Source organism: Mytilus californianus, unplaced genomic scaffold (assembly GCF_021869535.1).
Source record: "Mytilus californianus isolate M0D057914Y unplaced genomic scaffold, xbMytCali1.0.p SCAF_6, whole genome shotgun sequence".
Taxonomy (NCBI): domain Eukaryota; kingdom Metazoa; phylum Mollusca; class Bivalvia; order Mytilida; family Mytilidae; genus Mytilus; species Mytilus californianus.
Genome location: NW_026262712.1, coordinates 117921843 through 117941697, shown reverse-complemented (window position 1 = coordinate 117941697; position 19855 = coordinate 117921843). Strand labels below are relative to the sequence as shown.

General features: G+C 31.8%; 2 protein-coding genes across 2 annotated transcripts in view; one reads left to right on the top strand and one right to left on the bottom strand.

Annotated features, from left to right (window-relative positions):
• Positions 1-1880: 1880 nt before the first annotated feature.
• LOC127704187 (soma ferritin-like) lies at positions 1881-11758 on the bottom strand. The gene is made up of 4 exons (XM_052208125.1): positions 11562-11758; positions 9290-9436; positions 5294-5419; positions 1881-3988 (listed from the first exon to the last, which is right to left on the bottom strand). The coding sequence occupies exons 1-4, from the start codon at positions 11664-11666 to the stop codon at positions 3851-3853; spliced, it is 516 nt and encodes a 171-aa protein (XP_052064085.1). The 5' UTR covers positions 11667-11758; the 3' UTR covers positions 1881-3850.
• Positions 11759-12019: 261 nt separating this feature from the next.
• The window catches only part of LOC127704177 (low-density lipoprotein receptor-related protein 4-like), an 81656-nt gene continuing 73820 nt past the window's right edge, over positions 12020-19855 (top strand). The window contains exon 1 of the mRNA XM_052208066.1: positions 12020-12186. Coding sequence (XP_052064026.1) covers positions 12141-12186 — 46 coding nt within the window. The 5' untranslated portion in view covers positions 12020-12140. The remainder of the gene's footprint in view (positions 12187-19855) is intronic.

Sequence of the window (19855 nt, the reverse complement as noted above, 5' to 3'; positions counted from 1 at the left end):
GTACAATGTCGGAGAGATCCATGCACTAACACACACGTTATGTCTGGGATTTACAAAAAAGCTTATTTTTGGCCCTTAATTCCCTAACTGTTGGTACCATAACCCCCAAAATCAATCCCAACCTTCCTTTTATGGTATTGAACCGTATTGTAAAATTTCATAGAGATCCATTCACTTGAACACAAGTTATTGTCTGGCAACTAGAAAAATGCTTATTTTTGGCCCCTTTTTGGCCCCTTATTCCTATTCATTTTGGGCAATTACCCCCAAACTCAATTCCAGCTTTCCTTTTGTGATATGGAACCTTGTAGTACAATTTTAGAAAGATCCATACACTTACAAGTTATTGTCATGAAACTAGAAAAATGCTTGTTTTTTGCCCCTAATTCCTAAAATTTAGGGCAATTACCCCCAAACTCAAACCCAGCTTTCCCTTTGAGATATGGAACCTTGTAGTACAATTTCATGAAGATCCATACACTTACACACAAGTTATTGTCATGAAACTAGAAAAATGCTTATTTTTTTACCCCTTTTTGGCCCCTAATTCCTAAAATTTGGAGGCAATTACCCCCAAAATCAATCCCAGCATTCCCTTTGTGATATGGAACCTTGTGGTACAATGTCAGAGAGATACATGCACTTACACACAAGTTATGTCTGGAAGTTACAAAAATGCTTATTTTTGGCCTTTTTGGCCCCTAATTCCTTAACTGTTGGTACCAAAACCCCCAAAATCAATTCCAACCTTCCTTTTATGGTATTGAACCTCATGGTAAAATTTCATAGAGATCCATTTACTTAAACTAAAGTTAGAGTGCGAAAACCAATGTGTCTTCGGACGACGACAACAACGACGACAACAACGCCAACGTCATACCAATATACGACCACATAAATTTTTTTGCGGTTGTATAAAAATTACTGACCCCTAAAGGTTGGAATATCTCCCTGAAGTTGAAGTGCATAGAGACTCATTCAACAACATCAATGGCATAAAGTAAAATCAACCATATATCAATACACCATTTCTCTAGTCATTCTTCATTACTGGACATCACAAAGGTTCCTGCCAAATTTTGAAGTCATAATAAAATTTTCTGACACCACAAAGGAAAAGTGATTGTTGTACGACGTCAATAGTTAGAAGTGTCGCAAATTCTCAAATAGCAATAAGGTCTATGGTATACCATAAATACTTATAGAATAACTAATCATCTCCTTCAAAAATATTTGTACACCAGTGATTTCAAATTTGTACTTTATAAACATCAAAAGTCCTTGTTAAAAAAAAACTAATCCAAAATTTTGAACATAAAAAAACTAATCCAAAATTTTGAACATAAAACTTATACTCAATGAGTGACAAACAACACATTAATTCAAAAATGTGCACATGAGTGAATTATGTTGTTCATCACAATATTTTCAATATTTGACTTCTTGACATTGACATTTAATATAAATAAAGTAGAACTTTGAAGTCACTGGAACATGACTGCAGGAAGCAGGGATACTTATGCAATTGTACACAAAAATGTTCCATAAAATGAACCCAAATCAGTAATCTTTACATTACGAGTTGACAACAATGATGATGCACAGCCAGAAAAGTGACAATCCTGTCTCATTAATCCTATTTTTTAATAACACAAGAAAAGAATTTCATATCAGTTTAATATTTGATCAGCAAAGATAAATACTATATATTTAGCCAAAATGTCTCTGAGGGGGATTATTCAGGGTCATGACACTGTGACTTTAAGTCAAACTTCAATCTGAATCTCCAATTTAAAAAAAAATGTTGTTCTCAAAGGGGTTTGTCTGAACCCCTCTTGCTACAGGTATTCCATGTTAAAAAAGAAAACTGAAGATAGAAACATGATCTTAGTATTTTAATTTATACAATACAACAAACATTTATGAATATACAATAATTTCATGATTAAAGATTCTATGAGATCAATCTGTATCACAGTTTTGACATATTGTGCTCAATAAACAGCTGCGCACAACGCATAATACCCTATTCTTGTGCATATTGAAATTGTTACAAAAATAAAATCAGGTGTTTAGAAGGCATTTAATCAGAAGCAAATATAATGGCTCCATAGAAAAACACGCATGAGGATATCCTTCGACAAGAATTGTGTCAATTATGACTGTTAAAAGTCTCATAACTCTGGAATGAGAAACCAGAAAAATTTCATAATCAAGAGTACATTCATCAATCAAGGCATACTAGAGTTAGTGCACGAGATGTGAATAATTGCCTTAATTCAAATGGTTCAAGTCCTGTAACTCTGAAATGTCATCGAAAGCTTTTTTACATCAATCCTTGTGTTGTGTTAAAATTGTATGATCATTGCTTAAAGCAATTTTGAGTTAATGTACGAAGTGTTGACTGAGGGATGGACGAACATTGGTATACTATAATAAGTCCTGTCTTGGGCTAATAAAAATCTTACTGACTCTATTAGTCTGGAAACATAATATCATAAGGAGGTAGATTAAGTAACTTCTCAGTTGAGATACAATAAAATATTAGCTTCTCTTGTGGTTCATTTTAAAAAAATGTATGTTTTTCTTCAGTAGGTGCTTTTTAAGGTAGTGTTACTGTATTGGAATTATAATATATTCAATGGAGCAAACGTGTTCTTTCCATGTGATATTTGGGTTAAGTGATACACAAGATCAAAGTGTATAATTGTAACAACTAACTTGTGATAATTATTCAATAGATTTGACAGTTTGGGAAAATGCAGTTAAAACGGAAATTCTTTAAACGAGACAGTTCTTTAATTACAACTGGGATATTTTCAACAAGGCTTTAATTTCAGACATATGAAATGTTTAAATTAGACCAAGAATTTCTTATATGAGTGGTCTAATTTAATGTGTATTTCTGAAGTTGTTTTAAACTGTACTTTCTTATAATTGTCAGAAATTAAATTCTTGCAAAAAATTTCCCCATCAACAATTAATGTGTTCTGACTATAGTTTAGCACCATAGATATATCTATCCTATGATAATAATGTAAATAAACATTTAATGATGTAAAACATTAAATGAAATATATATTTATATATCAAAATACAATTGAGTAAAATGAAAGACATATAAATATTGCCTGAAGATTCAAAACAGCTTATTAATGCCCTCTGCAACTTCTCTGCATGAAGAATAATGACAAGATACAAAAAAGGAAATTCAAATGATATCTTCTTGTCAGTTATAATCTATTTTCTATTATTTCATGACACCTGTACATCCATTCATTATCTCTTTGTTGATATTGTGAAACATTCACATTGCCATTAAATATTAAAGATTGTCTAAATGCTTTATTGAAATCTATCAAGCTTTTAGGAGAAAGGGGTGTTCATTCTTCTATATTATACCTCTACATGTGAGGTTAAGTATAATCAATCATTTATTATGATTGATTGTCCTTTGTCTTACATCTAGAAGCATACTATAGGATAAGAAATGACCAATGAAATAAGGTATATAAGTCTGCAATTTGTAAAGAGACAAACTGACAATTTGGTGTGACTCGAATTGGCTGAAATGATAAGCTATCAAGTTGGTCTAATCTAAAATTATAGACTTTCAATTTGTGTATCCTGAAATAATAGACTCTCAATATGGTGTGGCCTTATTGTGTCTTGAAACAATGGAATATCATTTGAAGTGGCCTGATACAACGGTACATAAATTTGCTGTGGAATACAAAAACAGAGGAAATACATTTGAAAGCACAACATTGTTATAAATTGCACTGAATATTAAACATCATTCTTTTCTTTTGATAGTTCCTGGAATGGATTTTCCTCTTCCCTGTATCATTTAGGAAGACAGATCTTTGTCAAATATGTACTCTCCTAGTCCTGGGCCAACATTCTTTAGCCTGGTTGCATAATCTGACAATGTCTTGATTATTTCCACTTGTTGACCCAAGAAATGGTCTTCAAGGAAATCTTCAAACTAATGAAAATAAAAATTCAATTAAACAATTAGTTACTCAAAAACACATTATTCAAAGAATTCTCCAAACTTGCCAGAATGGCCAACAAAATTCAATATAGCCTATTAAAGTCTACTTCATTTTGGTAGTATATTTAATATCACAACATATTTTTGTAAATATTTTCATTTTTAGTTCTTGTAGAATTTACTTTTGATGGACATTTAGGTCATCCATATTTCTTAATGAAGTTAAAAAAAAAATTTATCAAACTAAAATTGGTAACAAAAGGCAACAGTATTTTTAATGAATCTTTTATGGTCAATTTTTCATTAACAACAGTTAAATCCATGTAAGTGGTTTCTTAAAGAGGATATATACATGTATCATATTCCTTAGTTTTGTAGCAGTCCCACTTTTACAATATTTGCAGGATTTTGAATAGATATTTTGTGGATTTTAATCAAAAAGTAACACATCCCACTGTTGATTGATCAGTGGAGTTAGAATTCATAAGTTTTTCCTAGAGAGATGGGGATGGTATTCACCAACAACATTATCATACATACATGTGCATCACCCTGTGTACAAGAAATCTTGTGTAACAACATTATCATACATACATGTGCATCACCCTGAGTATAAGAAATCTTGTGTAACAACATTATCATACATACATGTGCATCACCCTGTGTACAAGAAATCTTGTGTAACAACATTATCATACATACATGTGCATCACCCTGTGTACAAGAAATCTTGTGTAACAACATTATCATACATACATGTGCATTACCCTGTGTACAAGAAATCTTGTGTAACAACATTATCATACATACATGTGCATCACCCTGTGTACAAGAAATCTTGTGTAACAACATTATCATACATACATGTGCATCACCCTGTGTACAAGAAATCTTGTGTAACAACATTATCATACATACATGTGCATTACCCTGTGTACAAGAAATCTTGTGTAACAACATTATCATACATACATGTGCATCACCCTGTGTACAAGAAATCTAGTGTAACAACATTATCATACATACATGTGCATCACCCTGTGTACAAGAAATCTTGTGTAACAACATTATCATACATACATGTGCATCACCCTGTGTACAAGAAATCTTGTGTAACAACATTATCATACATACATGTGCATCACCCTGTGTACAAGATATCTTGTGTAACAACATTATCATACATACATGTGCATCACCCTGTGTACAAGAAATCTAGTGTAACAACATTATCATACATACATGTGCATCACCCTGTGTACAAGAAATCTTGTGTAACAACATTATCATACATACATGTGCATCACCCTGAGTACAAGAAATCTTGTGTAGAGCCAGAATGGCCTCATTGACCTTTTTCTCCAGACTTAACGATGTCTGTACTGCATCCAAACCAGTTTTCCATTCATCTTTGTCTGGTTTCTACCAAAATACAATTAAAAAAATTGTCATATTAATGGCCACAGGGTAAACATTGCCCATCTGGTAAAAAATTAGAATAAAAGAGATCATGTATCATCTTATTGGTGGGAACATGTACAAGTGAGGCTATCTAGACCATGTGTTGTTCATTGGTGGGAACATGTACAAGTTAGGCTATCTAGACCATGTGTTGTTCATTGGTGGGAACATCTAGTACAAGTTAGGCTATCTAGACCATGGGTTGTTCATTGGTGGGAACATGTACAAGTTAGGCTATCTAGACAATGTGTTATTCATTGGTGGGAACATGTACAAGTTAGGTTATCTAAACCATGTTTGTTCATTGGTGGGAATATGTACAAGTTAGGCTATCTAGAACATGTGGTGTGTATTGGTGGGAACATCTAGTACAAGTTAGGTTATCTAAACCATGTTTGTTTATTGGTGGGAACATGTACAAGTTAGGTTATCTAAACCATGTTTGTTTATTGGTGGGAACATGTACAAGTTAGGTTATCTAGACCATGTTTGTGTATTGGTGGGAACATGTACAAGTTTGGTTATCTAAACCATGTTTGTTCATTGGTGGGAACATGTACAAGTTAGGCTATCTAGACCATGTTTGTTCATTGGTGGGAACATGTACAAGTTAGGCTATCTAGACCATGTGTTGTTCATTGTGGTGTTTGTTTGTACATTTATTGTGTTTAATGAGTTGGTTGTTGGTGATTGGTATTCTCTATTTGTACACCTATTTTTTCGAATGAGTCAGTTGGTAGTGATTGGTGTTTTCTGTTTGTACATCTATTTCGTTGAATGAGTCGGTTCGTGGTGATTGGTGTTGTCTGTTTGTACATCTATTTCATTGAATGAGTCCGTTTGTGATGATTGGTCTTGTCTGTTTGTACATATTTTGTCGAATGAGTCAGTTCGTGGTGATTAGTGTTGTCTGTTTGTACATATTTTGTCGAATGAGTCAGTTCGTGGTGATTAGTGTTGTCTGTTTGTACATATTTTGTCGAATGAGTCAGTTCGTGGTGATTAGTGTTGTCTGTTTGTACATATTTTGTCGAATGAGTCAGTTCGTGGTGATTAGTGTTGTCTGTTTGTACATATTTTGTCGAATGAGTCAGTTCGTGGTGATTAGTGTTGTCTGTTTGTACATATTTTGTCGAATGAGTCAGTTCGTGGTGATTAGTGTTGTCTGTTTGTACATATTTTGTCGAATGAGTCAGTTCGTGGTGATTAGTGTTGTCTGTTTGTACATATTTTGTCGAATGAGTCGGTTCGTGGTGATTAGTGTTGTCTGTTTGTACATATTTTGTCGAATGAGTCGGTTCATGGTGATTGGTGTTGTCTGTTTGTACATATTTTGTCGAATGAGTCGGTTCATGGTGATTGGTGTTGTCTGTTTGTACATATTTTGTCGAATGAGTCGGTTCATGGTGATTGGTGTTGTCTGTTTGTACGGTCTTATGTTAGGTAATTGCTTTTAAATCATTTTTATGTATGGTTGATTAACTAAGGATTATATAAATAATGAAATAATAATCTTTGTTGGTAACTTTAGTCCTCAAGTAGATATATCAAATGTCAAAGTTTCATTTAAAGTAACATAGTTCTACTAAGTAATCTAGATAAGGTAGCACTACAGTCAGAATTTTCAGACGCCAACCAACATTCTTTAAAGATTAATTTCTCCAAAACTACTCAATGGATTTTTAAAATCTTTAACTCATTTTAAAGCTGAAATATTACTCTTTCATAATCCATAGATAAATTTATTTTTGGTATGATAAATCTTAAAATATAGCTCATTAATTTCCAAAAAAGTGGTCTTCCAACTTGGATGGAAATGGTAAATTCAGGTCAAATGGTAGTAAAAATTTGTTTTCATCCCTTTAATCAACCATATACAAACTACAAAACTGTGTATCAGATTTTTGATATATGCCTCCAGTAATAAGATATATTATTTTTACTGCTGGATGCCAAACCTCATTTCACCTTTCATCTTTGGAGACCTATAAATTCATTTAGAAACAAATTATCCAAAAACTGGGACACGGTATTGTAGAAAATACTCCCTTTAATCACATATATCAAAGTCAAGCCAAAGGGGGTACCCATAAAGTTTATATTTTCATTTTTTCCTAACAAATCTCATGAAAAATTGTTCTGAGAAATGACCTAAAAACGGAATTTCCCCCTTTAATAGAACCCCTATAAATGTAACATTAATACAAAAATTCCACTGGGAACACCCCAGGAGTATTCTGACACCATTACTTTATCAATAGAACCACACACTTTGTCTCTTTGATGCTCTTATGCTGTAAATTTTGCATTATGTGTGGCACTGTGCAACACTAACTTGGCATTTGGCGGGAGTTTGACGTCACAGATTTGACCAATATCTGTGATGTAGTAATTAAATATAGACAAAGCTCCGCCTCTGTCAAGACAGTCTAAGATAAGAGAATAACAGGATTGACAAGCTGCATATAATCAATATTTATCATCATTATTCTCACTATAAAGAATAAATTTCATTTGAATTTTAAAAAGAAATATACTATTACTGAAATTTAAGCTAGAACATTAAAATTGTGCATCAAAACACATGTTAATAAAAAGATCCAAGACCATCCACTTCTTTAAAAAAAGACACTCCCACATGATTTTTGAGTTTTATGGAATTGAAAAATTTCAGATAAACTTAAAGTTGGTTAAAATTCCTAAAACTGTATTTAAATGTAGAAGACCAAATTTATACAGGCAGTCAGAGGATTTCAAAGATACTTTCACACTCTTTTCCATATTTTTTTTTCATTTTTTGTAGATTTCATCCTTTAGATTTTTTCCTTCATATCTTTTTCTTTTTCTCTGTTTATAAACATGTTATATATATTACTTTTGTTGCAATACAATGAGATAAGACCACAATATTTATCTTGTGATCAGGGATTAACAGCTGGACACTGGTATCAACAGATGATTGACATATTAGCCCCTCCCAAATGCCTATATATTTAGATAAATTACCATGTGCTTTTATTTACATAAGTTCATTATTAATTTACTCCCTGTTGTGATATGACAATGACTTTGGGATTTTTACAAACTGTGCAGAATAATACTTAATTCAAAATTATGTGATAAAAAAAAATATCTTCAAAAAATCATTGTTAGACTGTAGTACTACCTTAATAGAGGTCTTTCACATTCGTGCATTTCCCCCTACATTTCTAGTGTCACAATGGTTATGTTATTACATAACACTCATAGGCTATGATTCAAACACACCATTAACACTAACTGACCTGACTTTAATCGGTATTAATCATTATTAAAATAGAACTGGAAATTGGTCTTTTATATCTAACAAAATTCTACAAAAGGCCAGGCTTTAAAGATCCTTTGTTTTTACTTTAACCATATTCAGAATTGGATGGTAGTTAATTTCTTTTTTTGTGAAAAAAGTGTTTAATCCTTTGTTACATTTTGAAGAAAATACAACTACATGTATGGTATATGCTTTGTAATTTAAACATACATAATCAATGAACTGTCTTATTACATTTCAAGTTTTATATAGGAATGACAGATGGATGAATCTTGGTAAATCCACTGTATATACATGTATATTTCAGTTAATTCAAAATATATAGTAAGGGTGTACATGCTGAAATGTCTTGAATTCTTTTAAAAATTGTGATAGAATTTTATGTTAAATGTGGCCGTACAGTTTCTTATAGTTGCTTCATTTGGACTCTGTTGGATAGTTGTCTCATAAGCAATCAGGATTGTGTCACAACAAAAAATTAAAATAGCCATTTAAGACATCATCATTATTTAGACTAGTAATACCTGAACATCCTGAAGTACAATTCTTCCACCTCTTTTATTTTGATACTCCATTAACTTTTCTGCCTCACATCTCTTTTGTTTTGACAGTTTCTCAAAATATTTATGGAAACCTGGAAGTGCTATATCATCTCTGTCAAAGTAATATGCCTGGAAATAATAATTTTCATTGTATTGAGTTATGATTTGAAAAAAACAACATTCTGGATATATCAACTGTAGATTCATTATTATAGTCAAATGAAATCAGACATAGTATATCTAGTCTGCATCAATCACTTTTAATAATAAAAAAAAATGTTATTCTTTATTCTAATATGACTGCTTCTTTCGCTTTGTAAACAACACCTTGATAAAATTCTAGATATATCTATACTTAGCGCAGACTCAGAGATGTGCATATTGGTGGTTGTTACTAGTTACCTCCCACGTAAATCCTCATGTATCGTTCCCTATGTGCAAACAGTATGCTGATTTCGTTATGTTCAAATTGAAATTGGTAAAGAAACTACAGAACCGTTATTCCGATTCTAATGCATAACAAAAAGAATTAATGCACAAGAGCTTAAAAAATGTATAAAATCAAAATAAAATAAAATTCCGCGAAATTTCATGAATGATTTTGGCGCAATAACGTCCGATGTCATAACATGACGTCATACGAATGAAAACTCTCAAGCTGAAGGTTTTCTGTTACGTATACGCCCTAAGTTCAGATAATATTGCATTAAAATGGAGTTTTGAGGTAGGTGGTGTTTCATTTTATGTTCTAAAGCATTATTCCCACATTTGTGGATTTCAGCAAGTCAACATGGCAGCTCACTCCTTAGTTATGACATGTCAACTCTGGATTTGAAGTATTTCTTAACTTATCTGGAACTCAAGAATTTAGACAGAACTGAAATTTGAAACTTAAAAAAAACAAAAGAAGAGTGTGTCTGAGGACACCAATGCCCTCACTCAAGCTTGCTTAATATAAAATGTGAAAATACTTTTGGAGAGAATTTGATGTGACTGCTAGTTTTTAAAGAGATCTAGATCTATTGTTCTAGTCTAAGGTTTTTTGTGCTGTGTGTTATTTACATGTTTTCACTGTTATGTTTTTATTTCTTACCGCCTTACATAATAAGCTTTGTGATTTAAGACCTTAATAGTAGTTCAGTGAAGATCACACTTTTTGTCCTTAGCATTGTGTATTAGTGTCATAAAATTTGTATGAGGCAAACTTAAGTTAGAGTGGGAAGACAAAAAAATTTGCAATACCAAGTTATAAAGGGATATAACTCTAGAACGGTGACTGACTTACTGCCCAAATTCTTTCAGCGAGTTTTGGTGCATAGCATGTCCAGTGGAATTTTCATCAACTAGGTAAACTTCTTTCAGCTGATTTTGTATGTTAAGGTAAACATTAAAGAGGGTCGTAATGGGGGTACCTTCATGACGAATAACAGTAAAAATTCTTGCCAAATGAAGTTAACGATAATTTTTGGTCCATGACAATAAAATGTACACTTTCTTTTAGACAATAAAAAACCTACTGATTTTGACGAATCACGTTAATTTTTTTCCAAAAATAACGCCAGGTAACGATAATTATTTGAGACCTCTGACGAATCATGATAAGGATATTTTGATGAATGACGGTAAAATTTTAACCAATTTGACGCTAACTGTAGCCTAAAATGACAGTTTGATGCCTGACGGTAAAGGGCATTCCTATCCTCATTAAACAAGCCGGCATTCGTCAAAATCAGTCTATTTATTAATGTCTAAAAGAAAGTGTACATTTTATCGTCATGCAACAAAAATTACTGTTAACGTCATTTGGCAAGAATTTTTACCGTTATTCGTCATGAAGGTACCCCCATTACGACCCTCATTAAACCTAATGACATGTAATAAATAACACAAAATAAACATCTAACCAACATTTTGGCTCCTATACAACTTCATTTAAATAATATACGGTAGTGATGTGGTCTCAATGTTTTGGCTTATGATATGCAGAAATATCAACTCTTTTAAATGAAAGCAACTATTTTAAATCATTTAATTGGAGGGAGCCACGCAGCGACGCCGACGGACACACAGCGACCAAGCATAAAAAAATGAGCGAGTGCAGAGATTTAATTCTTATTAGATTGGAATTAAAGAAAATTTTTTTTCTCAAAAACAGTTCCCCTCATTTAAAGGATAGTTACTCAATCGGGGAGCCTTTCCCCATTTTGGCGTTCCCAACCTCATAAACAGAACACATTGAAAAAAAATATTTTACCATTGACTGATAAATATAAGACGCATGCAGTTCGAGATTTATATGCTTGTTGATTCCCGCCTCAGTTTCAGCATGAAAGTTTTGTCGAGGTTGTGTCTGAGACATCTTGGGACTGTTTACAGATTTGTGATTTCCTGTGATTCCTTGAATCAAAAAATGGCCGGAAGGAAATAATGAACTTTCTTTGTAGAAAATTCCTCCCCTTTTTGGGAGCACCACAGAATTACATTGAACAGCTGGAACAAAAGTGGATACTTATCTAAAATAAGTTTTTCGTATAATGATATAAATGTTTCAATTTTGATCTTCGTTCAAGTTACCTTTGTAAGAGTTCAAGACAATGAAATATTAAAAAAAAAGATTTTCAGCAGTTAATTTTGCTTACTTTCGTTTTGTTTGTTTGTAATTGAGGTCGATCCGCATTTTATATTTATCGTTTATTGAGGTTTCATGGTTGAGTGAATACACATTGTAAACCGATTGCAAGGATGTTGTAAACAATCTTTGAGTTCAGATATTGTTATTTACACGGATTAAAATGGATATATCATAAAACATGCGTGTCTATGTTTTTAAAAAATGAAGGCATTCATTGCTTTCCCATTTATTTGGACTTTTATATTGGGTAAGTTATGCATTTTATATACGATCAGAGTTGTTACAAAAGTGAACCTTAAACAATGTAGTATTTCAATTAAGAACAAAGTTATCTGAACAGCATGATATTGAAGATGGTGACGATGAAAAATAAAGTCAAATTAAAAAATAGTTCATAATTATGTATAATATGCCTACATAAATGTACAGGAAATTTCAAATAAAATACAGAACTCTATATGTAATTTTTTGTGAACCAACCTACATGTACTATCAAAGTAGCTGAGGAAATCACAATATCCAGTTGTGGTTCTGAAAAAATTTAAATGGGATGGTGGGTAGAAATAATATTATTTCAACAAATAAGTATGAAAAGTGGAAAGTCATACTAATGCAAACTCATACCATTGTCAACTTTTTACAATAAACATTTATAAAAGAGTGTCCAATATCCCAACTGTTTTATAAAATGTTTTTAAAAAATGGATATAATTTTGATATTTATTTGAGTGAAATGTAATGACCACAATTGATTTATCTGAAATTCGGTGAAATTAAAAACCTTGCAAGATTTTCTTTTGTCAATTCTACTTCATGTGTATATATATGAAGTACAAAACAGAAACAAGTCAGTCAGTAGGGTATGCACAAATAGCACTAATTGGAATACTGACCGCCTTTTAAGATTATGTCAATTAACCAAACTCAGTATTAGCTAGTATAGCAAATACTGACAAGCTAGTGTAGCTTGTTTGAAATTGAAAATGTACCTTGAACTATATCAAATATTTTTTTTTAAATGTCTGTGGGAAAATGAACAGTTGGGTTTGTTTAAGTATACATGTACATGTATGCACAATTCAATAAGGAGAATTTCAAGTTGATTTAATGCTGCATGAATAACTTAACATTTCTGCACATGTTACAATCATTTAGCAAGAAATTGCATTCAACCCACTTTTTAAATTGATAGAAAATAATACTTCAATGTTCTTCTGTAATAAACTTGTTTTGTACACAAGGTTCTTCTGGTATCATACCTTCGTGAGGACTATTTGCCATATTGTCAAATACCATGTAAAAATAAAGCTCTCAGAAAGAAGTTGTGGAGTTGTGGTTACCAACACTGATTGACTTAACCATATTTGGCCAGGGTGAATCCATAGTTCTATGAAGAAAACCAATATTGAACAATGCCTTAATGTTTTATTTTTAGTCTTCCAAATGACAAAAGAGTAAAGTGTGATCATTTTTGTGTGGCCTGCAACACATTAGCAGAATGCTACACATGGGATGCTTATCTGTTGGCTGTGGCATTAAATATTTGTGTCAAGCTCTATATAACAGAAGGTTGAAGACCAGGATGCTTCATACCTTCTCTTCAGATGCATTACATGTATGTTACGAAGTTCCCATCTGTTATATTTTCATTGTTCTTGACTTCATTTTTATGGTTTAGTAGTGCCTAAAAAAATTATACCAAAGTTTTTTTGTCGCATGAATTTTTCACTTATTCATGTTATTATGAGTTATAAAATAACTATTTTTGGTATATGGGATCCATGCAAGGTCTACATGTCTGCAGTTTCACCTGGCCTTCACCTCATTTCATGGATCAGTGATCAAGGTTAAAAGTTTTGTGGTCAGGTCTGTATGTCAGATACATGTACTATAAGCAACCAGTCAGCTGTATAAGTATAAATAAGAAGATGTGGTATGAGTGCCAATGAGACAACTATCCATCCAAGTCACAATGTGTAAAAAGTAAACAATTATAGGTCAAAGTACGGCTTTCAACACAGAGCCTTGGCTCACACTGAACAGCAAGCTATAAAGGGCCCCAAAAAGACTAGTGTAAAACAATTCAAACAGGAAAACCAACGGTCTAATCTATATAAAAAATGAGAAACACTTATGCCGGCAACCACACCAACAAACGACAAACAGGCTCCTGAATTAGTACAGGTGCATAAAAATGCATGGAATGAGTTAAAGGTGAACATGTCAGTCAGGCAGGTTTCATCTGACCTTGACCTTATTTTCATGGTTGAATGATTGGTCAGTGATAAGTTTTCATGGTTTTGTCTGTTTCACATACATGTACTATAACTTCTATAAGCAATATGTTAAGTATATTATTAGGCATAGAAGGTTTGAATGCATGGTGTACATGGATCATTGATGATGTGAGGTTTATGTGATACTTGTAATAAAACTTTTATCAGCTTTAATGATTGTTTGAAAGAAATATTTATTTAAAGAATTGTAGCATTTCTCAAGTTGCTGAATATAATGTTTTTGTATATTTTGTATTTATAAGTCTTCATTTGATGTACAAAATGTAGTTTGCATTCAATAGCAACATTTATGTAATATCCATAATGCTTATAACATTTATTCTATATGTATATATATATTCTTGTAAGGCAATAAAACTTTCCATGAAATCTTGAATAAATTTCAAGTGGAAGTTACAAGCTACATATATTACAACTTCAACTACCATTTTACAAACACAGTTTAAAACACTTGAAGCTCATAAATATCATGAAATTTTATGTAATTAAATTGAATAAAAGTTTTTATCATTTTTTAGATAAGTTCAACAATAATGATAATTTAAATAACTACTGTTTGGGATATATGCCAGTAAGTTTTTACATTAGACATTTTAGAGGGTTGTGTTTTTTGTCAATCGAAGGCAGATTGCAGTGGTTATGTAATAAATGCACCCCTTGTGGTACTACAGATGTCAAATTTCAACATCAAAAGGGAAATATTTCTTCCATGTGTCACTGAAAATAAACACCAGTAACAACATAATCTGTTAAAAAAGTTCTTGCAGCTTAAAGATTAGGAAGTTTGGACAAGTTAAACATGTTCTGTTACTTCATGGCAGGTATTTTTATAATATGTATTTTTTTAGAGGAGAGTTGTAATTTTTACTTATCTCTTTCCCTTCTTCTTTGAAGAACACCCCCCCTCCCATTTCTATCTATTGACTGAGTTTTGATGATTGTTGTGTGATACATGTATGTAAGTGTGATGGATTCAGGGGGCGGTGAAGAGGGCATACACCCCCCCCCCATTTGATCAGAAATTTATATCATTTCTTAGCTTAAAATCGTCTAAAAATATTACTTCACTTTTATGGAATCATGCCCTCCTTTGAAAAATCCTGGATCTGCCCCTGATAATAGTGTTAATATTGAATGAAATTATATAAAGTTGCATTTCTAGTTATTTTGATGTTCTTTCCATGTTGATGCTGTACACATGGTACATGTTTATGTATTGTTCTAACTGGTTCACTCTATACCCTATTCTTTGACTTTATCAGACAATTTCATTTTCATTATTACTTTTAAGTCTTTGATTCATAATCATGTAGTTTTAGATGATTATAAAAAATAAGTGTCTTTTCTTGTTCTCATGGTATTAGTCTGTCCAGTACAGGGGCGGATTCAGGCGGGGGGCGTGGCGGGCGTGCACCCCATAAAATATGCAAAACATGGGTTGTCTTCAGCTCAATAAAGAATATTTCGATAATTTTACCTCAAAAAAATTTCAGTTTGCGCCCCCTAACCTAAAATCCTAGATCCACCCCTGGTCCAGTATATCATGTATATATATATGCATGTTAAGACAAGGAATCTCATTATTCTGTGCACAGTGTAACTGTTCATCTGAGACATCAATCCTGATTCAATGTTTGTAATAGTCTCATATGGTCTATGTTTGATGTCTTTTGGCTGGCATTGATCACATCTTATTATTTTTAACTTCCATCTTCTTGTGTGCAGAGCACTACAAATGTAACTGGTACAATGGTGCATACATATATTTGTCTATTTACAAATTTTTTGTTAAAAGTTATTAACTTTCAGAAAGTTTAGCCAACATTTAGAAAGGAGAGTGTAGATATTTTGCTGGTTGTGGGCTGCAGGTTTATATGAAGATCATAAATATATTTGGCCTTTTAATTTACAATGTTAAAAGAAATCTCCACTGTTTTATTTTTTTGTCATCAGAACTGATATCATATCATTGTTTACTGTATGGAAGAACTGCTGCTCATAAAATCATGTCTATTGTAAAGTAATTAATGATCCAAGTCCTGCATCTTTTGCTGATAAATGATAATACTTATATGTATATCTGTGTATAAATCTATTGTGTATTGGTACTGTAATCAGTAAACATAGTTGAGTTCCTTGAGGAATGATTTGTTTACTGGAATTCGTTTATTAAGATAACTGTTGTACATGCTCTAAATATCTGCTGCAACATTGATGATCCAATGTCAATCTTACTTACTTTCAACATATCTTTATTGTGTTCAGTGGATCTCGTCCAACATACAACATGTGCAATTCTGCTTGTTTCTGATGTCAAAATATTTCTTATCTACAACAAGTGATTTTTTAGGTCAAAATGCAATTATGTATAATTGAAAAAGGGCATAATGAGGTCGTATATCTAAACAAATACTGCAGTGCATAGCAAAAGGAGACCTGAATGAACATATCTGTTTTGAGTAATAGGACTTGTAAGGAGAAATAGCTAGTATAACTTTTGCATTGTGTACATGTTTTGTCTCCTTTCTACTATAATCTTTTAGAAAGAGAAAATATATTACAAATATCCTATAAAAAAAAAAAAACCTACTATGGAAGGTGATATAATGTCTCTTTTTTAAAGTTTTTTAATGGCAGTTAAAGAAAACAAGTAGGTGATCTTTATCCCTGCCCACGGAAACTTATACTGGTAATTTTTTATATTGTCTTTTTAGTCATATTTTACCTGAAACCAACAAAATTTAAATAAATTTTATACCAGGAATATATATTTGTAAGGGATACTGCCTGGGTCATTCACTGCCTAACAAGTTTGACCTTTATAATCTTTAAGATAACATGACATGAAGATGTATTTGTACAGATGTTGTATCAATAAAAGTAGGTGTGAAATAAATAAACAAACTGCCAAGTACTTGACACCTGGAATACTGGTACAGACATGTTAAAGGAAATGCTGCCATTCCTTACAGCAGTACATGCATCTAATTGTTTCTGCAGTATCATTGTTCCTCAAATATACATTTTAGCCCATAAAAAAACACCACAATAGACCATTTTATTTCTGGTAACTGAAACATCTGCAGCGTAACCTGATTTTGACATATCCAGATAATGAATATATATTTGTAATAATGTTTGATGAGATTATTTTCTACACAAATTAAAAGCCTCAGTTAAGTATTTGACACTGATTAAATTGTGGAAAATATTGAAATGTTTGGCTCAAAGAGACAATTCAGGGCCAGTTGTATCAATTATTTTGTTATTTGAGAGGGAATCGCCCATGTGTTTTGCTTTTCTCAGCAGTCTGCTGACACTGAACCATAAGTACAAGTTGAGTATCCAGTGTTTTTGAACAAATTGTATTTATTTCCTTGTTGCAAGAACCAGTTCTTCATGGTATTTGGGTATATGTGTACAACTGCGAAAAAAGATAGATTAACACAGTCTGCACCATTAGCCACAAGTCCGATGCCCCAGACTATTAAATATTGATTCTGACTAGTGAAAATTTTATATAGTCATATAGGGACAAGTTTTGATATTTAGTTTCTGGACTAGTAGATGAAAAAGTATTTGGTGCAGACTGTTAACATGTTGTAAAAGTTTTTTGAATCAGTATAATTAAAGTTTAACTCTCTTTGTTAATAATAATGTGTATCTTTTCATTTATGAAAATTGCCATCAAATTCTCAGTTTTTACCAAATATGTCACCAAACATCATGTAGACTTCTCTTGAATTGCTGCTCACCATGGCTGTACTGTGCATCTGTTTAAAATATATAGAAAAAGTAACAATATTCAATTCAGTGTCATGTGGTTATCAATCGATGTTGTTTTTACATTCAAAATGTATTACATCTCCTTAATACGTTATATATGTAAGGAGAAAGCAAAGGTTAAACACTTTAATTCTCTAGAAGAAATTGAAGCTTATAAAAACACCCAGAGTTATATTAACCATACAACTTGGTGATTTAATTTTAATCTATTCCCACATCTGAATGCTATTTAATTTTAAAATTAAAAGTTTTTTGTAGAAAAGAGATAGCGATGGAACATTTTCATTTACAATAACCCTGCCACATGTGATTGACAGGTTTTTTATTTTCTCTCTTTACTGAAAGACAGATTTGAAACCAGTAGGTCTGGGTTATGAACCTGATAAAACCTAGATAGTATTATTATTATTAATGATCCTGTACCTAAAAAGATGATATCGTGTGTAATAACATGAACTATTTAAACTCATGGACAGATCAACTTATTAATCTTTAAAACTTATTATAAAATCATGCATAGATCAGAGGTCACAGACCATCATTGTCAAAAAAAGGAAACAACTCTTCATAATTCCATGCATCAAACTTTGATTTCTTCAAATTTTGAAAGGCAAATATGGCAAAGAGTTCAAAGTTCAAAAATGAAGTTTTGTAACTGCTCAAGGTCATTATTATTATTTGTTATTATTGTAAGATCTTCTCTGTAACTATGTATTTGGTTTATGAGAATAAAGATCATTCATTCATTCATTCAAGAAAATTATGTTTTAGTGAACAACTAAGACAGACTTTTATTGTTTAGTTATTTTCAAAATGTTTAATTATTATAGTTAATAGAATTATATTTTATTACTAGTTGTCCAGAGAGAGATATTTTTCAAGAAGATAAACAATATTTATCCTATGATAACTTTTCAGATCTCTGAAATGAGACAAAATTTGTTTGGTTATTTACTAATGAAAATTTATATCTTAAAATATTTAGGAAATTATGTTATTAAATGTCTAGATGTTAAATGAAACGTAAATAGATATAGGTAATAACGATGATTATTGTAATGATTTTATGGTTCTGGTCCTGTCTGGAATAAAATGTACAGGATTTATATAAGATGAAGAAATATATGTAGCTTTATATCTATGAACATTTAATTCTTCATTTCAATGTAAAAAATTTTTTTTTTACAAATCATAGTATATTGTTTTGTGTGTATAAATGTCATGCTGCCCATCAAGGGCCCTTAATTGGAACAATAAATATTCCTCCTTATAATATATAAATTACCTGTATGAAAAAAAAGAAAATAAAACAGCAATCCAACAACACATAAGAATGATAAGAGACATATACGGTCAACAAAAGGTCTTCCAACAACAGTATTCTTTTTGCATGTTTTATATCTTGTTTTGTTTCTCTAGTTCAAAATTATATCTAGGGAAATCCTTATCAGATTTCTGTTTGACCCTTTTGTAGGAAGCCCCAAAAGTCAAAAAGATAACTAAGGGTAACTGAATGTCGACCTTTTCATGTATAAGACTTGGTGTATACCTACCATACTTTTTATTTGGCTGAGAGATTTGTAGCATACATTAAAGTCTTTGATTTTATGGAAATTCCAAAAATTTTGGCTGAGAACGTATTTAAATGTCTCATCTGACTTTAAAAAGGCTTGCATAGAACTTGGTGGTCTTGTGCCATAAAAACTGGCTTGCTTAATATACCATTTTGTGAAAATGGGAATTTTATGAATGGAGACTATTTATTTTATTTCAAGTTTTGCCTGGGTTTTTATATGCCCGTTTACGGGACGTATTATGGTATACCTCTGTCCG